General features: G+C 43.7%; 1 protein-coding gene across 1 annotated transcript; it reads left to right on the top strand.

Moving 5' to 3' along the window:
- The first annotated feature begins 4,930 nt into the window (after positions 1 to 4,930).
- SNCG (synuclein gamma) lies at positions 4,931 to 21,756 on the top strand. Its single transcript, XM_009567523.2, has 5 exons — positions 4,931 to 5,210; positions 10,310 to 10,351; positions 11,130 to 11,257; positions 19,952 to 20,038; positions 21,368 to 21,756. The coding sequence occupies exons 1-5, from the start codon at positions 5,090 to 5,092 to the stop codon at positions 21,386 to 21,388; spliced, it is 399 nt and encodes a 132-aa protein (XP_009565818.1). The 5' UTR covers positions 4,931 to 5,089; the 3' UTR covers positions 21,389 to 21,756.
- Positions 21,757 to 23,266: the final 1,510 nt, after the last annotated feature.

Raw genomic sequence — 23,266 nt, 5'->3', positions numbered from 1 at the left:
GATAATCATGGTACAGAGATGTATGGAGCTGCCCTGATGCTTTTCAGAAGTTTCTAGTAGTTCTCAGAACAGCTAGCCAAAACCCATCCCACTCACTCTCTGTTTGACAGGTGACAGTTATTGTTCCTCCACTTTTGCTCTTAGTCATCAGTGGCTTTTTTTTTTTTTTCCTGTGTCTTTATTCATGAAAATACTTTTTTCCCCAAATTTCTGAATGTTTCTGAATATTGCTGAAAACTGCTTCTTCAAACTGTTGTCAATCTTGAAAGAGTCGATATTGCCAGTCACACCAGATTCATTTTGCAGACAACTCCCATGACTACTCTAGCCTTGTCTGGTAATTATAACCCCTTCTTTTAAACACAGCTCTTAATCCCCTCCAACGTTGCCTGCTCCGAGAATTCAATGAGAATTGAATGCAACTCCATAATCAAGTTGTCAAATAGCATCACCATCTTCTGGGTAATCTGCGTGAGATACAAAACCTCATCTTGGCCCTTTTCTGTTTATTTAAAGTCAGAGCCCTGCACCTTCAGCTTGAAAGGAAATGGGTGGTCAGACAGTAAACAGTGCCAAACAAGATCCTTGATCAATAACTTGTATATACTTGGAAAGCATGCACCCTGCCTATGCTAGTCAGTTTCTCCTTGGAGAAAGAGCCCTTTGAAATTTAATTTTCAATGAATAGGTCCCAATTTTTTTCTTTTTGTATCTTCCCAATTCACTGTCTGCTCCATAATGCTCTTAAATCAGCCTTAAATTCAGACACTGAAAATTTCAAAGGGGGGAAAAATAAAAGACCTAGGAAAAGAATGTTTGAAAAGCTGCAATTATGTTAATAAGTGTGTCCTGCTTTAGATTCATGTATCTCAGCTCCAAATCTCTGAAGCAGGCTGAATAACTGAAAGGGTTTTATGTCTGTGAAGATGGATAGGACAGTTTTGTCGATAGCTGCACAGCAAGGGGATAACTTCTCATTAGGCACAGGTTTTCAGATCAAGAAAACGCTGTCTCATTCCCTGCTGATGTGCACATGTCTGGAAGGGGAGAGGAGTGTCGGAGAGAGAGCTGCTGGGCTAGGAGAGGATTTCTTTTGGTGGTTTATCCTTCAGAGGAGGAAGATGAATTCTTGTTGACCATGTTTTTATTGGCTTGCTCAAAATGGTATTCAGTGGCAGAGATCGGTCCTGAAAGACCGCTGAGCTCGCTGTATGCGTGCCTTAAAAATAGCCTCTCCGTCAGCATCCACGCTATTCGTGCTCTGGCAGAGGAAATTACTCATTAACTATGCAAACGTACATGCAGGAATTCAAGTCTCAAACTGTTTGTCAAGAGGATGTCAGACAGAACTGCTTGTTTTTGTTAGGACATGAAGATGAATGATCTAGGACAGTTCTCCCTTCTGCGTTTTGAAGTTTTCATAAACTGAGACAGAGAGAAGAGGGAGGTAGATTTCTGTTTATACAGAGCAAGGTTTGATCTTGTTAACGTTAATATTATTCTCCATGCAAAAACTTCCTGAACAAAGGATATTTACCAGCCACAAAAGCAGTCTGCCCTTTCTTTCCTTACCTGTCTCTCAAACAACGTCATACACCATTTATAGACTTCAATAGAATATGACCAAATCCCACTCCTTTCATCCAGCAAGATGACTTTGTCAGCTGTTAATCTCCAGGATAAGTTCATCATTACAGGACAAGGTTAAGGTTTGGTGTGAGGAGTGACTCGCAACTGGGAAAATTAAAGAGGGAAGAAACACAAGTTAAATAAAATCCTCTTTTAATCTGTTGCAGATGCAAAGAAAATGACAGTAAAGGACAAGGAATCTTGTTTTCTGCTTTGCATTGTTTTCTTTCCTTCACATCTGTGCTTTGGGAAGAGGTAGACCCGAGTTAGACTTGTCTTGCCCATATTCCACAATTATTGGCAGGCATGGCACAAACTTGCTTCCAGATATTAGCCACTGACACCCAGAGAGGGGTTTAGCAGTGTGGGAGGTGGAGAACTACACCTTTCAGAGACCCTCAAGAAACTATGGTATTGTGGAGCAAGAGTCCCGATGGACAAACCTGAGCAGCCAGGATTCATTCACTTAAATGAGTTCGATGGTTTGTCATTGCACAAGTCAAGACAAGGCTTTCTTCTGGTATCACGTGTAGATCAGATAAATGTTTTTGAGACATAAATTCATTTACAAAGTGATACAAATGAAACTCAATAGAGAAAATGTGGAACTTACTAGCTTAACTGTCTTCTCCCCAGTGTCCCTAGGTAGATATCAGAGAAAGTTTGCTGCCACATGAGATAGAAACTTGGATTCTCTGAATTTCCCACTGGAAAAGCTTCACTTTAGCTGCAGATTGTGTTATCTAATACAGGGGAAAAACCTGTCAGGCACAAGGTTGAGATCCTAGGAAAATCTTGAAGCCAGGGTTGCTTATGTTAATTAATTCCTGTTGTTAGATTTGCCTGAGGCAGGAGTGGTAACAAATCAGGGCTGGATCCTCTGCTTAGAGTAGAAATAGTGTATCACAGTTCAGTTGCCCTGGTGTGGCAAATATTCAGTAGCCTTTATTGATGCCTGCCCTATATAGATTGGCCATGATGTTGTCTTCTGTCCAGAGCTTTCCTAAAATGGTTTCAAGGTAAAACAATGCCTGTGTAAACTACCTGCTGCCTTGGGAGTGATCCAACAATATTTAAATGACTTTTGTAAGCTCTTTCTGAAGGTCATCGGGAGAGGAGAAGGCAGGAAAGGAGGGACCCCTCTTGAGTACCGGCTAATTCAGTCTGGTAATGATTCATGCTTTATATCCCAACATGGCTTGATATTTCATGTATTTGTTACCTTATATAGCAACGCAAAATATGTAGAATTCAATTGTACAAATCACAATGACAGAACAATTGCTTAACAAAATCAAAACACACTTCTCACTGAGCCTTATCAGCCTGGATGTTCTGAGAATGCCAGCAAAGCCCACAACTCTACTCTGCTTTAATGGTCTTCAAGAGCCTCGTGAAAAAGTAAATGTGGGTCCTGGAGCAATTCCCAAAGATGGTAAAGTCACTTTTTACCAAATGTAGTGAAAACAGGACTCTTGCCAAGTGCCTGGTGACATCCACGGGAGTCTTGTGACTGACTCCAGAAGCAGCAAGGTTAAACTGCTGGTGGTATGACACGATAAGACACATCTGCAGCTCAGGAATACACAGGGAGCAGAAATGAGCACCAACCTTGCACTCTGGGTAGTGACCAATCAGCCACCTAACAGGAAATCTTGAAAGATGGCAAGAAATACCTTTTTTCACTCCTTGCTGCAACGGTCTAAAACAAGAAGAGCTTCTATAATAATTGCTACGTTATGATGGCCTTCCTTCGAATCTTGCACTTTTTAAAATTAAAAATTGATGAATGTATTAGTCCTTTCACAAATTTGGCTCTTCTACATTAAAATGGATAATTGTTCTAAGTAAGGAGACTTGTTTTGTGGAGAAAAGATTAAGAAAGTTTTCCCAATGTTTCATTATGGAGTAAAATAAGAAGTTATTCCCCAAAACTAAAGAAATATTCTTACTTCACAGTCAAAACTATGTTTATGTGCATGTCCGCATGTATGCGCAGACATGCCATATTTTTATTCAGACTCTTCTCTTTTCTGTGTAGTCATTCCCCATCTGACACTTCCAGACTGATAACTCGTGGCAGCAGTGAGTGACTTATAGACAACAATATTTTATGATGTTACGGTGTGCTACCCTCCTAAAGTGCAGTTAAAGTTCTGAATTCTGTCTTCTGTTTGCCTGGTAAGGAAAAGCAGGCAAAGCTGTTCAGGGTTTGTGTTCGGAGGCCGATGCTCCATGACTTCCATTGTTTTAGATACTGCACTATTAAAAAGTATATATAAATAATCATTTTGTGGCACGAGCAGTTACTTTCACAGACATTCGCACTAGATTTCAGTTTCTTAATGGGACAAGAGCTTATTGGGGCCACTCAGGATCTACTTTAGAAAATTATTTAGCTTGATTTTAACTTTAAACACATTAGGTTTAACTGTGATTAATGATCATATGCTCTGGTATTTTTTCCTCTCAAGGCCTTGAGTCTCTATGCAAGCTCTAAGGTTTTCCCTGTCTTTCCAGTTCTCTGCTGGATGATTTTCTCTGCTTGCTGTGCTCTGCAGCACAGATGTCGACATTGAGCAATGGTGTTGGTATAAAATGTCATCTCACTCTGCAGTGGCGGAGCAGAGCTCTGTCCACAGCAACTCAGAGAAACAAATAGGAAACAGGATTTCCCCCAACATGCCTCTGATTTTTCAGAAGTGAACCGTTGTAACGGGATGTGCAGCCAGGCAAAATCCATAATTTACACTAAATGCATTCAGACTTGACAAACACGGCAAGTGGGACTTACAGCTCCCTTCACATGAGCACCAAGCTTTAGCTCATTCTCTTTTCTCTCAGTATTTACTAGAAATAGTGTTCTCGTTACTGTTTTGTGCAGGGCAGGTTCTGGTAACTGCGAGACCAAGAAACCCAACCCTGTTTGTTCGCTACAAACACTACCAGCTTTACATGCTCTCCAGCCCCTGGGAACCCAGGAGAGCTTGTGTTTGCCTCCGGCTGCAGCCTCAGGGAGATGCCCTTTCAGGAACTCCGCTCTTCAGATAAAGTCTCCCTCTTCACATGAAAGCATCCTTGAGTGAGAGCATTGCATCCTATTTTAAAAGCTTTAGCTATCTGGAAATTTTCCAGACAGTCACTTACCTACCAATGTCCTCCTTCTCCTCCTCCTCTCCCCCTCCCGTCTTAAATCTGTCCAAGCAGATCTGTATCATTAATATTTCAGTATCAGCTGTTCACAGGCATTGGCTACATTGCAGCGCACTTCATCAATAAGAACCGGGAAAGGCTGTGAGGTTTTCCACACTGCCTTCGTCCAGCAGAGAAGTAAGAGCAAGGCAGAGACTGGCAGAGAAACCAAGAATCCACTGAGGGTAAGGGTGCATATTGCAGTCCCTGTCTTGAGGTGCTTTTTGCTGCTGTCTCTCACTTGGATCATCCCTAGCAAGTGTCAAGAATGGATGTCTTTAAGAAAGGTTTCTCCATTGCTAAAGAAGGTGTGGTAGCTGCTGCAGAAAAGACCAAGCAGGGAGTGACGGAGGCTGCAGAGAAGACTAAAGAAGGGGTGATGTATGTAGGTAAGACAGAACTATTTTCAATCTACATTTGAGCATGAACTGCCGCACAAGTTGTCCCTGAGAAACCCCAGGGAAATTATATTGTGGCTAAAGCCTGGGAATGAATGGCAGGATACCTGAATAGCATCCTCAGCTTTGTCACAGAGTTGTTGTGTAAGCCTGGGGTGCCACATGCTCCTTCTGCCTCAGTTTCCCCAACTGCAAATTAGACAGTACCGGCTGCTATTTCAAGGGGGACAGAATTATTGTGATGTTAAGGAGCATATGCTCAGGTGTAAGGTTTCCGTTATGACTGTTCGCTGGTTGTTTGCGGGGTGAGTCACTCACTCTCCAAGCATCCAAGCTCTGCCGGTCTCTGCCTCACCTCCATGCTGTGAGAGAGATGCTGAGGAGGTCCCTGAGAGCAGCACTGTTACTAAACAGGGATTGCAAAATGTGTGTTTACCCACAAACATACCCTTTTATCCTGAACTCCTTCTTTTGTTCACCGACCTGTTTCATTCCTCATGCGCACATTAATCTTGCTTTGCAAGAGACATCCAATTCATTTTGCCCAAAGAATGGGATCTGAAAAACAGCACGCCTCATGTCCTGCTGGAGACCTCTCACAGTTAATGTCCTCTGTCAGAAACCTCCCCGTTCAAGGTCACTCTCAAAACTTTCTCTCTTCACTGCTGCATACGATTAAATGGCTGGGTGGTCTGATATTCCATATACAATAAATTCTGCCAAATCTTAGCTTCTCAATACTGATTACTGCACCTCACACAGCATTTTGTTTGTTGCATGTGGGAGAAAGGAGGGGCTTAGCAGGAAAGTTTGCATGCAGGGCTCTTTCTGCTGTCGTGCTACAACATCCGCAGCTGTACGTAGCTACTATATTTAAAGCAGCCTTATTGACAATAGCTGCAGATACATGTTGTACGTTACAAAGCAGATCTGGTAATGTCTTCATCCTGAAATTTTAAGCCTTGGCATGCTGTAAATGAACACAGGTAACTGCTCACATTTCAATTTGAAGCTGACTTGCAAGAAAAAAGATAAACAGCATCCCTGCTAATTAAACTAATGACAGGAACCAAAACACCAGCCTCTGAAATGTCAAGTCTATGTGGCAAATTGTGTCTTCCCTACTGTTCCAGCTGCTAACTGATTTGAGTATTGCCAGAAAGGATTGTTCCACATTTTTATATGTAATTCTGCTGTTCGTGTTGTATGTCTCCATCCTCTGACCTGGTTTTCATATTTGCACAGAAATGAGGGCACATGAGATTCTAAACTTTTCAGTGAAGTTTTCTAAAACCCTTCTTAAAAGATCGATCTCTGAATGAGGATTAAATGAGGATAAAATAAGGATCAAGATGAATACAAAGTGGTTTCTCCTGTTATTTTTCTGGTTTGTTGTTTTGCTTTTTTAATACACAAATTCCTGCCCTGTCATGCACTGGACAGTGCTTTGCCTTGAGGCTGATTTGGTTCCTGTTGCACACCAGGGGATGCTCAGCCCTTTGGAGAATATTCAGCCTTCCAAAGGCAGGAGAAGTAAAGGCCAGATGCTGATTAGCTCAGAGAACTTATTTTTAAATAGAGACGGTGGAGGCCAGGTATATCAGTTAAAATTGGAGCGATTAGGATGTTGCTGTGCCACTTTTTTTCACTCTGTGACACAGGAAGGGTTAATCAGAGACCTGAACTGTTCCCTCCTTGCTCCTTTCTTTGCAGAGCACTATCCTAGCAGCTTGGTCTGGAGCATTATGTGATGCCAAGAGAAAATAATATTTGTGTAAAAGCTGGAGGGTCTTTTCAGAAAGTCAGGAGTGGGGTGAGGGTGAACACCAAAGCCTAGGGTGGATGAAGTGGGTCTCTGACTTTTACTCAGGTTTGTGTTAACTTCTCACTGACTCTCCAAGGAGGATTCCAGGTGTCTGGGCTCAGCTACCAAGTCTGGTGAGTCACTTGCTGCTGCCCCAGGACTAAAAAATACGCATTTAGAGGCATCCATCAGGAGCGGACGGTGTCATTGGGCTCTGTGGCCATTTTGTCCCTCTTCTCTGAGCCACACAAGTTCTGTTCCCCCAACCAGTGCCAGATCCCGAGGTGCCTCCCTCCTGTGCCAGCCCTGCAATGCGGCTCACAGCGCGGCTGGTTGGAGATGCTGCCATCGCTGGGGCAGTCACGATCGCGGGGGGCTCCTGCGCTGCCGCCTGGCTTGCCCCATGTGTAGGGTTACAGGAGAGGGTGCAGAAAGAGACAAAAGTCCTGTAGCATGGGCCACCTTTGCACTTAGTAAAATCACAGCCTCGCAGCCTCTTCTTGCGTTGTAACTGCGTATACTGAAGTGGCTGTGGGTTCTTGCACAGTTAATGTGTATCCAGAAGTTGATTCGATGGGCTGTCTTTTTTATTTGGTTTAAGTAGGGAAATAAGTCATCGTGAAGTTAATTAATGAAGCTAATGCAAAGCTGCATCAGACTACTGAGTATAAATAAGGTCATTAGTACTGTTTAATACTGTAGTTCAGGAAGCCTCAACAAAGAACGCACTTCTAGTTCTGAAATGGCTTTCAATGATGCATGTCACAGAAAGCCCCAACGCAACAAGCTCTACTTAAATGAAATGATTCCAGCATGAACTCCTGCAGGACTTGCAGCACATCATAATATCCTTTTCTACGTACATAATATCCTTTTCCCCCTGATGTAGTGGGATGTTCCCGCCCATGGCAGGGGGGTTGGAACTAGATTATCTTTAATGTCCCTTCCAATCCTAACTATTCTATGATTCTAGGATTCTGCAACAACCCTTCCCACTGCACAGTACTCCACCACCTTGGTCACACCCTTTCAACACCACAGCTCTTGCGGATGACTCACAGCACTCCGAAGAGGCAGGATGCATGAACTTTTAATTCTGTGTACACAAGCCACTGCAGGCGAGGACTAATGAGTGAAATGAGATTGAGCATCAGGTGATTGCTTTCCGATTCAACAGATGCGGGTTGCTGGCAAGGGTATGCGCCGGAAGGTCGGATTTCATCTGGTGCATAATGGATGCTGAGCCTGAGTCATTGGGTGTGGTCAGGAGAGTGAGTTAGGGAGATGAGGCAAGCTCTTCCCAAGCTGCGGCAGTGGCACTGACTGCTGCCATTGCTTCTGTTGCGAAATGTATTTGGCTATTCTTCTTCTGCCTGCATCCCTCCTTTCTGGAATGATTTTCTATCAGAAAATGTGGTGCCCACCCACACCCCTGCAAAAGAATCAAGACCAGATAGTCATGTTAAATCAAAAGTCTGGTAAAAAAATGTATAGTACAGCTCTTGTTTCACTAAGAATGTTTACAGCAAAACTGGAGCATATGGAGACTAGTACAGAAAACTATACGCTTTGCTTACTGAACAACTATTCTTTGACCAAAAAAAAGAACAGGAAAGAAAGGCTAAGCTTGAACAGCTGTGTCTGATGTGAGAAGACCTTGTACGTCAAATCAATATTTTGGCAGTCTTATTAATGGCATCGGGAGGGATGCTGAAGCAGGATGAGGTCTGAATTGTACAGTGGGCCATTCAGGAGCCCGTGTTCATGGCCTGAGACTCTGCTCACTGCTGTGCTTCTGTACACGTTTGTATATCATAGGCATCATCATTAAAGCCAGTTTATAGCCATGCACACGTATCATGTGCAGCATTAGAAACTGCAATTTACAGCAGTAACAAGTATAAAACACAAAGATTTCATCTCTTGAGATTGAACACAGTTCAGAAGGGTGGAGAGTAGTGTTGAGGGCACATTGTAATAGAAGAGCTTTGTTCTGACCCAGGCAACCGTTACAGCCACCAAAATAAACCAACAATTGAGAATTACATTCAATAATACGTAACACATATCAGGCAGAACAGAGCAGGGCTGGATCTGCTGATATCAGGGCACTGCACCTGTTTTGTTCTCAGGCTGTTAGTGAGAATGAGGTGCGGTTTGCAGCTGATTTCTCCCACCACACCCAGGGATGTTCCAGCACCTCTGGACTTAAAGATCTGACTGGCTCTCTATTTCTATCATTTTGACAGCTGGCCATAAAAATCCTTTTGTTGTGCCAGTATGGGAAACCTGGAAAGAGCTATAGCTGCAGATGATTTACAAAACATAGTAAAGTGGGGCTTGTGCAACCTTTTGGCAAGTGTTTATTTAACTTCCACCAGAGATAAATTTTATCCTTTAATTCTGTAATGTGAAAAAGCATGGGGGCTGCGCATCTACCGTATGATCAGACATCCATGCTGCAGGATACCAACAGAAGGGATGCATAGCTTATCACTTCAAGCTTGGAGGAAAACAGCAGAGATGAATTATCACACGAGGGCTACCCGTGTTGCAATGGACTACTTGTGTTGCAGACTGGATGCCCTTGCATCCTGTAAGATTTTCTGCCTTGAGACCAGCAAGATAAATTATAGTATAAGCATACGTATGGTGTACTTTCATAATTTGAGATAAAACCATCTGCATTCTGTGTATCTCTGTGAGCAGGCTGAGGCACCAAAATGGAAATCTGGTAGGTAGGTATGTAGTAGCAGCGTGGTGTTCTGTAAATTCAGCCTCAAGTTTCTCCAGACTCTTTATTAGACATATAGAACTAGGCTTTAAATGACCTGCTGTAAGGCAAGGGAGAGTCACAGCTGGGACTTCACATCTTGAAAGTCTGAAGTGGGTGAGACTTCACCAGGTCACTTAATAAACATTCATTTTTACAGTTCGCTTAACATTGATGTACCTACACTCAACTGTTGTTTTCATTCTGGAAATATTTCAGGGACAATTTTTCCTACTTAAACACATTATAATCAGGATTTTTCAGGTCTAGGCACCTCCAGACCATTTATGGTTGAAGTTCTCCAGCTCCCAACACAAAGGTACTCATTGACTTCACTGAGGAAGGAAGCTGGACCCTCATGCCGGCTCTAAAAATGTCTTGTGTCTTAGCAGGAGGTGCCGACAGCACCGGGTCTCCCCACTGCATCTAGTGAGAACAGAAAGCCATCCACGTCCAGAAACAAGAGGGTTCTTTGCCAGGTAGCACTGATGGACTATGTGTTTCCTTTTACAGGTACCAAAACCAAGGAAGGCGTAGTGCAAAGTGTGACTTCAGGTAAGAGCACAGCCCTGAGAGTGATGTGGAAATCTGTGATGTTTTGCGGGACCTCTGATAAAGACGTTCGGAGTCTGGCATTTGCAATGCACATGGATGGGAGAAAATATTTAATCAGTAGAGGAGGTCAAACAAAATTGAAGAAATACTAGTCAGTCTCAGGTGTTTCACAGCAGTTTAGACATTGCATAGTGCCAAGAGTGCTGCCCAGCATGCAGAGGGGATTTACTTACACCAGTTCCTCTCAGGCCAAAACTGTGGTCTTTGAGAGTCTCCTGTCAGACAGTCACAGATTCAGGGACCCTAAGGAATCTTCCAGAGTATCCCAAGCTCCAAGGCTGGGCAGCCTTTTGAACTGCCTGGAAGAGAGATGAAGGGATCCTTTTCCTGGAGTATTTAATGACAAAACTGTTTTATTTTCCCTACCCAGGTGTATTAAATCAAACAGAAGGTACCCAGAGACTGGGCATATCCAGTCTGCAATGCAAAATACCTCATTTGCACAATTGTCTCATAGTATCTTACAGTGATTTTTTTTCATTCTCCAATTGCCTACAAAGACTGACAGGCTACAGTGTTGCCCTCTTAGCAGCATTTTCAGTGACACGAGCCCTCAGGATCTAAATTCAGGTGTGATCTCACACAGAAAATCGAAATAAGGACTGTGCCGGGGCCAGTCTTCACTTGCCTTGATGCAGTCATTTTGCTATCCCAGTGAATTTAACAGTGTTTTGGCAGTGCCTGGTTTATTGACTTTCTGCTTTTGTTGAAATTCCAGTTGCCGAGAAGACCAAAGAGCAGGCCAATGTGGTGGGAGAAGCTGTAGTAGCCAGCGTGAACACAGTGGCAAACAAGACTGTAGAAGGAGCAGAGACCATCGTGGCTACTACAGGAGTTGTAAAAAAGGTATGTTTGCGTCTTCAGTAATGGACAGGACAGAAGAGTTGTCTTTGGATTACACAAGTGTGTGCAAATGCTTATAGTTGGTGGTTTTACCTGTTCAGTGAGAGGTTTTCATCAGTATCTCCTTTTATACTATGCTTAATATTATTACATAATGCTTAATATTTAGTCACAGAATTTAATTTGTAATGGACATCTTGAGATCATCTAGTCCTTCTCCTTTAAGGTCAACGAGAGCAGGTTGCCCAGGACTGTGTCCAGTTGGATTTTGAATATCTCCATGAATGGAGACTCGACAATGTCCCTGGGCAACCTGTGTCAGCATTTGACCACCCTCACAGTAAAAAAAAAAAAAGAAAAAAAATAAAGAAATGTTTTCTTGTGTTCAGATGGACACATTAATCGAATTGGTCCCATCCTATCAGTGAGCACTGCTGGCACGAGTCTGGCTCCACCTTCTCATATGAAGGTAGAAAAGTGTTTCTTTGCAGGGACTTTGAGCAGAAACAAGGCCAGCGAGCATCTAGCCGGAGTCGGAGCTCTGGGGTGTGAAAGGAGCAGAGCTCATTGCTTGTCTTTACACCTGGCTGGTGCCTATGCAACACAGAGCCTTGGCCCTGGCCCTGGCAGCAGCGAGTAGCAGCAATTCTGGCAATGCCCCGTCCCAGCAGAGCACCTGACCCTCATGCCCTGCTTTGTGCTGATTTTGACAACAACCAAGTGATTGTAGATAAAAGCTGCGTCACAAATTGTGCGCGGATTAAGCCAGATTCAGACAAGGCATCCTCTGTCCCCCTGCCGAATTTGAAAAACTGGGTCACTTCAGGTGAGGGGATTAAGAGGCAGAAGGAGCACAACAGCTCCCTGGGTGAAGGCAAAGTCGATCATTACAGAAAATGCTTTCAGCAGCTGGTAGCAAACAGCAACGATTTGTACAGTCCATGAGGCTAATATCTGGCAGCTCTTTAGTGAGCCCGGCTGCACTTCCCCTCTTCAGAGAGCTGCGGTCAATGGGGTGGAGAGCGACACGAGCTAGATGAGTCACCACAAACCCAAACCCAGAATCAAAGCAAAGCAAGGCCAGCCAAAATTGCTTTAATTGTTCAGACAGTTGGCTGATGAATTTCCTGACCTGCACGTAAACACATTGTGATGTGAAACAAAACTTCTACACACCATATAAACCCTGAGAGAATAGCCTAACAAAAGAGGAGAACAGCAGTTATGAGTGATGTAAAATGTCCTCCTGAAAGCATGTGAAAAGGGCAGATACAGAAGTTCTGCTAAGCCTTTGGGATAAGATTAATCTCTACTCCCACAGGGAATAGCAATTAGGCTGTAGGAGTGCAGCGAGTCTTAATTCCACAAGGCCAGACTACCCCCTCCTACCTTTTGACTGGCTGAGTGTGGAGTGGTTGAACCAGGAGAACTAGGAATTTGCTGACAGTAGGAATCTGTCCTGCAGATACTGACCTGTCCCCGCTTCTAGCAAGGACTGAACAGCAGCAATCCTCTTCCCACTTAGTCCTAAGTGAGAGCCCTCCCTCAAAGGCTAATGAGCTACCACTTACAGGTGGTAATTTCACAGCTCAAACCAGCTGATATTATCTGTTTCCATCCTTGTGCAAACAGCCCCTTAGAAAATCAGCGATTCCTCCATCCTGTAGGTGGTTCTGGGTTATACAGACTGCAGGTAATACATACAAGCCAGGAGTTTTCCAGAGGGTTAAAGCATCTGAACTGTCTTTCTGGTGTCTTCCGTCAATGTTGACCTGCTTAGAGTTAAAATGGGGATTGATCAAGAAATAGAAAAGTGGAGTGTGTCCCACACCAAAGGGCAGACAAAGCCAGAGAGCCAGGTAACTGCTTTGGGTACAATATCCTGGTGTCATGCCTGGTACTAGAGGTGGGAAGTGGAATGAAAATGGGAGGAGAAAAGCAAGGCAAAAGAAGTCACAGGACAGATAAATTCAGGAAAAATGTTTGTTTCTGTGAAAGAGTGGGGTTGTCAACTCTACTTAGGCCAATCTTCCACTCACTCCCACTCACCATACTCCAGCAGCATCCACTGGGCAGCTTTTGGATAGCAATGACATGGAAGATGGAGCACTGAGTGCATCCCAGCTGCTAATGGTCAATGGCCACGGGGCCAGAGCTGCTGCGGAGTGAAGGCCCTGAAAGGAGCAGAGGGGTTCTGCTGGGCTCTTGGCACCAGCTCTTTTCTGTCCAGATCTGCTCCTGTTGTGGTCTGCAATTTGCTAATGGAAACAGAGCCAGAGGCTGCCAAGAGCAGCACCGGGCACTGTAGTGCATTTGAGAGACCCATTGCAGACACATTAAGAAGAGTGATAATGTTTGGTGGTTAAAAAACCCCAAATGCCTACTGTTAAAATCTTGCAATGCTGAAATTACACACAAGTGTTTCAGCCCTTGAAGTCTGAAGGTGCTATTGCATCCAGTCCTGAGACTTGCTCATGCTCCATCCTGTCTTCCTCCTTTTTAATTGCAATGAGCAATTGCCTTATTACTGTTTTCAACTATCTCCACTGTTGTTCCCTGCTGGCTTTATGGAGGGGTCATTCAAACACCAGGGGATTTGTGTGGATCTGTGGTGAGCACTGAGCAGCGCTACAGGATGGCTCGAATCTGGGGAGCTGAGTGGCCTAGGAGGCATGTCCCCAGCTCAGCGTTCCCAGTATTAATATCAATTATGGAGAGCTTGTTGACATTTAATCTGTGTATTTGACAGCTGGGATCAGTGGCAGACACATACTGGGAAGGAGTGGGGAAGTCTAAGGATTCTGGGTTAAGTTTTGCTCGGGGCAGCAGCTGCGGGGTGGCTGAGCTCCAGGGGTGTATCAGATGACGATCCTGGCCATGGGGAGTATCCAGTCCTTCGCGGAATATGGAAGGCACTGAAATGTGGAGACACGTGGGGCGGTTGGCAGCCCACTGCTTCTTGCTGTCCTCAGTGGGAGTGCTCAGAGCCAGGCAGAAGGACGCGGGGCTGAAGTAGCTCTGTGCCTGCAGGGGAGTGTCAAGCTCCAGACAAGGGCAACCTTGAGCAGTATCGGCACCACCTGTCAGGGCTCTGGCACTGGCCTGGTCACTGCTAACCGAGTACAACAAAGCGTTGACTGGTTTGGAGCACGTTTTAAGTATTAAGGAAAAAATATATGAAGGGTATAAATGTTCCACAGTTCTTCTGATGTGCGAAGGAATGAGACCCGTCAATACTGTTTTGCCTGTGGATCTGCCCCTATCTCAGTCCCTGGGGTGGACTTTCAGTGAGATAACCACCCACTAAACATCCTTGTCTTAGAAGAGGATTAATTCTTCGTCTGCATGACACAGCACAAAGTTTGCTGCATTGCAGACACCACATGGCTGGCGACAAGTGCGTGTACTTACACACACACACACTCTCTCACAAAATGTCCCTCGGGGACTGGAGGAATTTCCCCGGTAGCTGATGCTTTCCTACACCCTCCACCTAGATCTTCCCTTTAGATCTATTTGCCTTGCCAGTTTTTAAATGCTTTAGCTCATGGCTGTCATTTTGAATTGGGTTTGAGCTTTTTTATTTCACTCCATTAATTATCTGAGCAGTTGTCAGCTATGTGCAACCGTTGGGTGCGTTCGTTGGATCACATCGTTTCTCTCTGTGCTTGATCTAGCACACGTGTACCATGCCCGTACCGCAGCTAATTGCTTTCATAACCACTGCACATTTTGAATATGAACCTTTGACATCCATGGCCTTAATTTTGTTTGCTTAAACCCTGCAACACCACTGACGGTAATGCATTTGCATTGAAGGCATTAGAAACAGAAACTGTTGAGTGACCTCCCTGTTTAAGTTAATTTGGGCAGGGTGAGTGTCATATAAGAGAAAGCAACCAAGAGCATCTGAAGCCACTGAGGGCAGAGATGCTAAGCAGGAGGAGCAGGGAAATCAACAGCCAAACTAGCTTACAATTAAGTAGAATTAATAGTTGAAACTCTTCCCTTCTGTATTCAAGCTTTATCCTGTGTATTCAAGCTTCACTGTACCTCACTGATGCAGTGATGTATCCCAGTCCTACTGTTCTGCACCCCATGGAGCTGGGAAGACTGAAAAGCAGCGTGGAAAGGGATACTCTGCCAATGAGCATGTTTTGTGTGCTTCCCTCTCAGTCTCATTAGTGCATCCAGACATACATTTTTCACATTCAGAATAGATGTTAACAGCGCTGGTGAAGCCATGAAGTCTACAAGACTGTGAGTGAGCTCCATGGCTGAAGGCTGTACCCCAGTAATCCCGTAGGATTATAATGTAAATATTATTATATATGTGTTATTTGTATAAGCATCCCCAGGAAAACCTAAGAGAGTCTGGCTGTGAGCTGGATGAAAACAAAGCTATCCCAAGAGTCCATCTGAATTTGTAGGCAGGACAAAGCCACATAGTTGTCTGTCTGTCCCATTGGTGGGTTTGCTTGCTTTAATCACAGGTTGACCTCTTAGTCAGAGCTGTCAGCATCACTCCAAGCACATTCTGCCCAAAACCCATCCAGGACAGCCCATCCATAGGACTTGTCAGACTGCCTGAGGGCTTACAAGGGAGTGGTTTGGGGATACCGCCAAGTAGAATTGCTTTTGCTCCAGTGCCCAAGGTCAAGAACATTACAGGAGACTCAACATTTCTCTGCCTTATGCAACTGATGTCCTGTTGTGGGCTGTTAAATTTGTAGTCGGTTAGGTTGCCAGTGTCTGGTCTCCTCTACAGCGTTAAAATAATAATGACGATAAAAGAAATCTTGCTACCACTGAATTTGTTGAGATTTTGCTGAGTAATGTTTCAGTATCCAACATTTAGACTCTGTGTACTTTCTCTGTTAGATAAGGAAGATAATCCTGACAAGGCTGTTTATCTCAGAAATTTGGGGGGATGGCAAAAGAAACCCCAAAACATTGGCCTATAACATACTATGGATAAAAATATAAATTCCATTTCCTCTATGGACTCAGACAGTAGAACATACAGCACTGTCACTGAGCTGAAAAAGGGAATTTCATAGAACCTGTGAAACAGAGAAATCTGAATAATCAAATTGCCATTAACTTTTTTTTTTCACCCAAAATCTGTGGACCTTTAATGTCGGCTTTTACAAATATATTCAAGCCTATAGTGCACTCTATTTAAGACCTCTTAACATTGTGTAGGAATATTTTTATAAAAGGCAGGTCCTGATTTGTTGAATTTTTTATTGGTGATATCTGAATATGTAACTATATTTCATAACTTTAGAGAAATATTGTATTTTATATATCATAAATCTTCTATGTCATATATATTCTATATACAAATACATTTTTTATATCTATATAATATTTTAAAACCTGTATTTTATTCCTGTAATGAATTTTAATGTCTTGTGTTTCACTTAACTATTATGTTCAACTACTTAGTTTTTCCTCTCTTCTCTGGGCAAAAAGATTCAAACATCTCCCCCCCCCGCAAAAAAAAAAAATTGAAGAAAGCAGCCCATAGCAAACTAAGTCAGTATTTCTCATTTTAAATACTTCTGTTAAGACAACATTTCTGAGAGGGCAAAAACTGTGCCTCCTGTTTCAGAGCAAGTGGAGCATTACTAATTACTTCGTGGTTGCAACATGCCTTTGCTTTAGAACATTTTATGCCTTTTATTGAGCAGATGAACACTAAAAAAATGTAAGAGTTCTTGGTGTCCTCCAAAGAAACTGGATTTTTCACCCTTGCTTTCTTGCCCAGCATCACACTGTCAGTCAGTGTTGTAGCTAGGGATGGTACCCAGGGATTTCTGGCTCTTCATCCCTTAACATCTCATGGTTCTCTGCTTATTTCTTCCCTGACAAGCCACCAAAATCCCCAGCCAGGTAACACCCAGCTGAAGAATGCAGCTCTTCCTCATCTTATGCTGGCTATTCTGGGCAGGGTGGGAAGCGCGTGAGAAAAAGGCTGTGAGAAGATGTCCCTAGCACAGCCTGACACCTCTTCATCCTGCGATTGTGCTGGTTCCTCCACAGTTTACGAACATTCTCCAGAAACATGGTTGCTTCCCTTTCTAAAAATAGATGGATGAGTCACTTTTATCCTTCTGGAGCAGAGTCTTGGCAGAGAGAAGGATTTAAGAGATATAACAAGCAGCACAATAGCCAAACAGGGATTCTTCAGCCCATCCATTGCTCTCAAATGCAGTGTCTGAGGAATGGATCCCCTTTTCTGTGGCTGTTTCTGCACCCACCAGAGCTGAGCTCCCCTCTCGCAAGAGGAATAGGTGGTCGTTCCCATTAGAAAGGTGGGGGGCACTGCACTTGTGTTCATAGGGGCTATCCCTCAGTTTTCCCAGTGCAGCTCCGTGCCTTAGGCTCTCACCTTTGTTTCACCTTCACCGGTTCACGTGGCAGGTGGTAACCCCATGGGCAAAAATGCTACAAAGCACCGGCTGTTGCAGCTATTGTCATTGCCTTGCATTGCAGGTTTCTTTTATTTCTGCCTAATAGTCAAAAAACCTGCTCATAAAGCTTTAAAATACAATTTGAAGCTGTTTACCTCCTTTAACCTAATGTACATTTTTAAGTTACAGGGTGTAGTTCTCTTTATACAGCCCTATATGCACATCAAGTGTTTTGAAGCCACAGACTGGATCCCAAGGCCAGGTCAGTCTCCGTAAATGCAAAGCAGGGAGCACTGTTTGCTGACATCAAGGGTTTACTTCTTTCAAAAAGGCTGTAACTAGGTGGGCTCATTGGAGCTGCAGGTCCCTGCAGGAGCTGGAAACCAGAAGTTGGTGTGTGCAACATGAACAATTTGATGTCATAGAAGCATAGAAACATAGAACCATTAAGGTTGGAAAAGATCTCGAAGCTCATCCAGACCACCCGTCAGCCCAACTCCACCATGCCTACTAAACTGTGTCCCGAAGTGTCACATCTATGTGTTCTTTGAACACCTCCAGTGATGGAGACTCCACCGCTTCCCTGGGCAGCCTGTGGCAATGCTTCATCACTCTTTCAGGAAAGAAATTTGTCCTAATATTCAATCTCTTACAGCAGCTTACATGGAGAGCAGGAGGCCTATGGCAGGACAAACAGGTTGTGGTGCTTCCATCTCCTGGCTCCCCTTCATGCCAAAAATGGATCTGAAGTCCAGTTTTCAGCTTAAATTCTCACGGGATTTACCTTATAGATATGTTACTCTGTGAAATATATCCTTTTTTTTCCCCTTTTTATTTCAAATCACCTCTTCTTCTCTAATTCAGTCCCAAAAGCAGCAGGTTGTTCTACCGTGGAGAACAGTTGGGACTGGACTGGAAAACAAAGACACGCCAAAATGAAGAGTGGAGTTCTGCAAAAGACAGGGAGCATAAAGTTCTGTTTACAGTAGGTTTGACAGGGATATTTTCTTTGCACTACATCAGCAGTGGCACCAGAGAAAGTGGTGGCTTCATGTTTCCGAAAAATTGAGATTCGAATGATATATCCCTTTTCCATGCAAAATTCACTTTCCCTTTATGTGATGTATGTGTCTCAGGTTCCTGCTATAGTGGCTCTGATTTTATAAGGGAAAAGAGAATGAAAACTCAAGGATGCTGCTGGGCATGTGTGCTCAAAGGGAATAGAATCATAGAAGAGAAACATGGAATATGTTGAGTTGGATGGGATACATAAGGATCATCAAGTCCAGCTCCCTGCCCCTCACAGGGCACGTAACTAAACAGCATGACTACGAGCATCATCCAGACACTCCTTGAACTCTGACTGGCTCAGTGCATTTTCAGTGCTTTAAAACTGATCTTCAGAATATTTTATGGACTATCATTTCTGCACATACTATACTTTAAATTGAAAGCATTTGTTATTTTAAAGACAATCCTATAAGATATAGAGAAGATTTGTCATTTTAGTAGAGTTCTCTGGTGATTTGGGGCTGGACTATAGAGGTCTCACTATTTCTGCTTCCCCCTGCTCTTGCTGATTGATGCCACAAAGGTGCATTTCTGCTGTCTGTCCACTGTGCACATCTAGGATGGTCGGGATTTTTGTCTTTGCTCCCCAAATCACATTTAAAATAATTGCCTGGTAATACAGTCTTTTATCTTCTTCTTTGAATAGGAAGGTAGCTGAAAGATGTGAGGGAGTAGCTAAAAGAGCCCAAAGTGCTTATGAAAATTCTTGGATTTCAGACACAAACGGAAGCTTATCCTTTGATAATGAAATTTTATCCGAGGCATGACTGTAGTGCTACCACAATGCTGCTATACATGAAGTTAGTATTAGTTATTCTATGCAATGACTCCTTAGGGAAAGGCTAGGCATAATCTGTCCTACTCCAGGTAAATTTACTTGTTCCTCTCAAATTTCTTCACACCAAAGGAGTCAAACTCCTGTTTGGTCTCAGGGACAGGAAAGAAAACTTCAGAAAAAAGAAGTGATTTTCCATATGAAAAAGACCCTAAACCAGATTGTAAGAAATTTAATCTTATTTTTCAGACATCTGCTCTACCAAGCTGCCTGAAAAATTGATTTTGAGTAATATTTGACATCTACTAAACACGATTTTTTATTTCTGCGTGTAACGCGTTTCGCGCAGTCTGCTCAAATAGTCTGTCTAAGATTAGGGCGATGACTCTGCATGTGGCAGTAAGGAAAAACATCTCTCTTGTGACTTGGCAGGAGGACCTGGCACCGCTGCAGCCGCCTGAGCAGCCGAGGATGGAGGGAGAGGGGGCCCCAGCAGCAAGCACAGGCAGCGGTGGAGAGGTAAGCAATGCCACAGCCCTGACTCCCCACGGTCCCCGGGGTCTCGAGCCTGCACGTGTGCTTTGTCTGTGTTACTGCTTGTCACCGGGACAATCTCACCTTTGCTTTCTACCACACGTAAAGCCCATCAATATTCCCGTTGTCATGAGCTGTTTGACAAACCTGAGCTCATTGGTTTGTGCTTTTGGCACTTACTTTTTCAGGACTAAAACGTTGCCGTGAGTGACAGATCTGACAGACTGTAAATTGCTGCTTGGTTTGGGGTGTTTTTTTGGGTGTAAATACTTGTATAATAGTTAATGTTATCCTGTGGTCCTATCAGGAATAGGATATGTAGAATCATAGAATGGTTTGGGTTGGAAGGCACTGTAAAGATCATCTAGTTCCACCCCCCTGCCATGGGCAGGGACACGTCCCACTGCATCAGGTTGCTCAAAGCCTCCTGCAACCCAGCCTTGAACACCTCCAGGGATGGGGCAGCCACGACACCCAGCATCACATGGAATACCTTTTCCCTGACTGCAGCCATGCTTTAGAGGAGCTTTAGATAACTGGTTAGATTTTTTGACAACAAGTCGGATTTTTTTAGATGTATATTAGTTACTTTAATGTTTGAACTCTGCAATGTTCTTTTGAAGCCCTGAGTCAAATGTCAGTTTCTGGGCCAACGTCAGCTCTTGAAAAAGGGAGGATGACCTCATATTGTCTAACATGGACGCTTTAAATGGACAAACACTTCTCACACAGTAATTCCTTTACAGTTTTGGTCCTAAGGTGTTTGGCTGCCTACTCCACAAGCCCTGCATTAGTCTGCACCTGAACTCCCCATTTTTCAGCTTCTCTGAAGCTCAGACTGTTGTCACAGTGCCTGAAGCTCCCAGAAGTCTCACCTTGCACCTACCACTCTCTGCTAGCCATCACCACTGCCCATGTCAGCCACAAAAATGAACCCTGCCAATCCAACTGACTTCAGGGCTGCCCAAGGGCTAATATCAGGCTGCACGTCAGGGCAGGAGGCAGAGACTGCAGCAGAAAGCAGGACACTCCTGCCGCTGGCAGCCTGGCCCTGCATTAACTCAACTTCTGCCATGTTTGAAATCACGCCCTCATTTTCCCCAGAGGTCTGAGTTACAGCAGGAGTGTGTCTGGTTCCCAGAAGGGAGGGATAATTCATTTATTTTCTCCACCATATACAATCCTTGTTATGTAGTTGTTTATGGGATTTTATGTGATGACTACCAGCATTGATTTTATTTATATATTTTTTTTATTTATATACGTTTTCCACTGGAAATATTTAACTGTTTTCCTGTCTGTCTTCTCCCATAGGGTGAAAATGAAGGCAATTAATCAACCTAGGGACTTCTATCTCAAAAGAAAGCATTCCAAGAACATACATGGAAATTTAGCTGACACTACAACATGAAAATCCTGCTCTCCATAGAATAACTACATTCAGCCTTGTAGCCTTTCACCTCCCTCATAAACCAATCATACAATATATGTAAGCCAGACTCCTCCGACTGTAAGTAAAGTGCAGCCATGTACCAGGGTGAGTGTCCCCTTCCGCAGTCCCTCATGGCTTCCCAACCCACTCCCTCTGTGTGTTTTGGTTGGACTCACTGATCTGTGTCTCACATCCATCTGCACTGGCACGTGGGATCTCTACTTATTGTGGAAATATTTTTTTTTAACTAATAAAAAAAGTGTTTGAACAAGTTTTTTAATTTGTCAGTTCTGTTTGCAAGTTTTAGGTGTTGAGTTTTCTGAACTGCTGAACTCTTCCTGTAATAATGCGGCATTAAAATACAACGATCTCAGGACTGCAACAGCTTTCAATGGTGATATGGAAGATGGGGAATAACAAAAAATTGTATTTCTGGAGTCAATAGTGTAGGTAGGCTGGAAGTTTCTGGCCAAAAATAGAGATTTGACTTTTTAAATATTCCTCCATGCTTAAGAGAAACTGCATGAGCGAAAGTGGAAAAAAGAAGGCTTTCTGAAGGCTTTCTAAAAGAAAATGAAAGTCAGCTTAAGCTTGGTTAGCATTTGTTCTTTGCTGTTCATTCTGCTGACACCAGAGCTTGAAAGGTCTATCCTGATGTCTTCTGGGTGTAATGAATAGCTAAAAGGTAATGAAAGAAATGTGACGGGCACTGACCTGTTAGAACAGAACCGCGTTGCTGCTGGCAGGGGCAGGCAGGATTCCTGTGAAATGCATGAGTCTGATAACAAGCGCCAGAGGAGAATCTCTGGTGCAACGTGAACACCGAGGCTGGTCCTGGTTACAGCAGCGCATCAGCCTCCAGCTGCTGGGGGAGAGCTGTAGGGACCTTCTGCCTTCACAGACATAGAGAATGGCAGAATATTGCTACAAGCTTATTGCTGTAAGTAATGAAGAATGAGTTTAAAGCACGTCAGTAAGTATGGACCTAAAAATGGGGTCTTTTATTCATCTACAGGCGAATCTGCAAGAAGGCAGTATGAACAGATTTAAGCTTCTTTAGCATCAGGTCATTGAGTTTCATTAAGCTGCATAATGATAAAAACTACAGAAGGTATTACAGGAGGGACTTGCTGTAGCGTGGAAGGATCAAGCAAATGTGACACCAGCCTCCCTCACACATTAACAATACACATAAAGCTTTGCCTTGCAGAGACCACGGGATTTCCATCTGAGTGAATGTTTGATCCCGGCAAGGAAAGGGAACAAAAGAACTCTAGCAAAGATAACAAGGCCCCTCAAAAGAATTTATATCCGGTATGTGCACAGTCTTTTCTGATGTCCTGCGAAACATCTGCAGAACTTGCCAATTAAACGGAATAACTGAAGTTGAGGCCAAGGTAAGAAGGCATAAAGGTCTGTGATATTCATGCCCAGCAGCAGGAAGCTGGAGCCTATTCTTAATGCTCATTGGAGAGAGACAAGGAAAAACCCTTTTGCTCCAAAGCTTTGCTTTATGGTGATACAAAAAGTAATATTCTACCAGCCATAGGAAAAGAGGAGTTGAGCCCCTCTCTCACTCCAGCACATGTGAGAGGCAAGGGCAGGTATTGGCTGGACCAGGCTGTAGCTCGAAGCAAGGAGCAAGCTGCTTTTTGCTCAAGCAGGCTTCTCCTGTGGTTCAAAAGGTCTTAAAACAGGGTAAAATTATAACTGCAGAGCAAAGAGAGCAGACAGGCCACTCTGCAGTACTGAGCTATGGAGCTGCTTGGGAGATAGGCTTG

This window comes from Cuculus canorus, chromosome 7, assembly GCF_017976375.1.
Source record: "Cuculus canorus isolate bCucCan1 chromosome 7, bCucCan1.pri, whole genome shotgun sequence".
Classification (NCBI taxonomy): Eukaryota; Metazoa; Chordata; class Aves; order Cuculiformes; family Cuculidae; genus Cuculus; species Cuculus canorus.
Note: the sequence above shows the minus strand (reverse complement) of the source record. Positions and strands in the feature narration are given on the sequence as shown.

Excerpts from the sequence above, each read along its gene's own strand:
- SNCG (XM_009567523.2), top strand. The coding sequence starts at position 5,090 with ATGGATGTCTTTAAGAAAGGTTTCTCCATTGCTAAAGAAGGTGTGGTA. Across the intron at positions 10,352-11,129 it reads AGTGCAAAGTGTGACTTCAG|TTGCCGAGAAGACCAAAGAG; the intron begins GTAAGAGCACAG and ends TTGAAATTCCAG. Across the intron at positions 11,258-19,951 it reads CTACAGGAGTTGTAAAAAAG|GAGGACCTGGCACCGCTGCA; the intron begins GTATGTTTGCGT and ends GTGACTTGGCAG.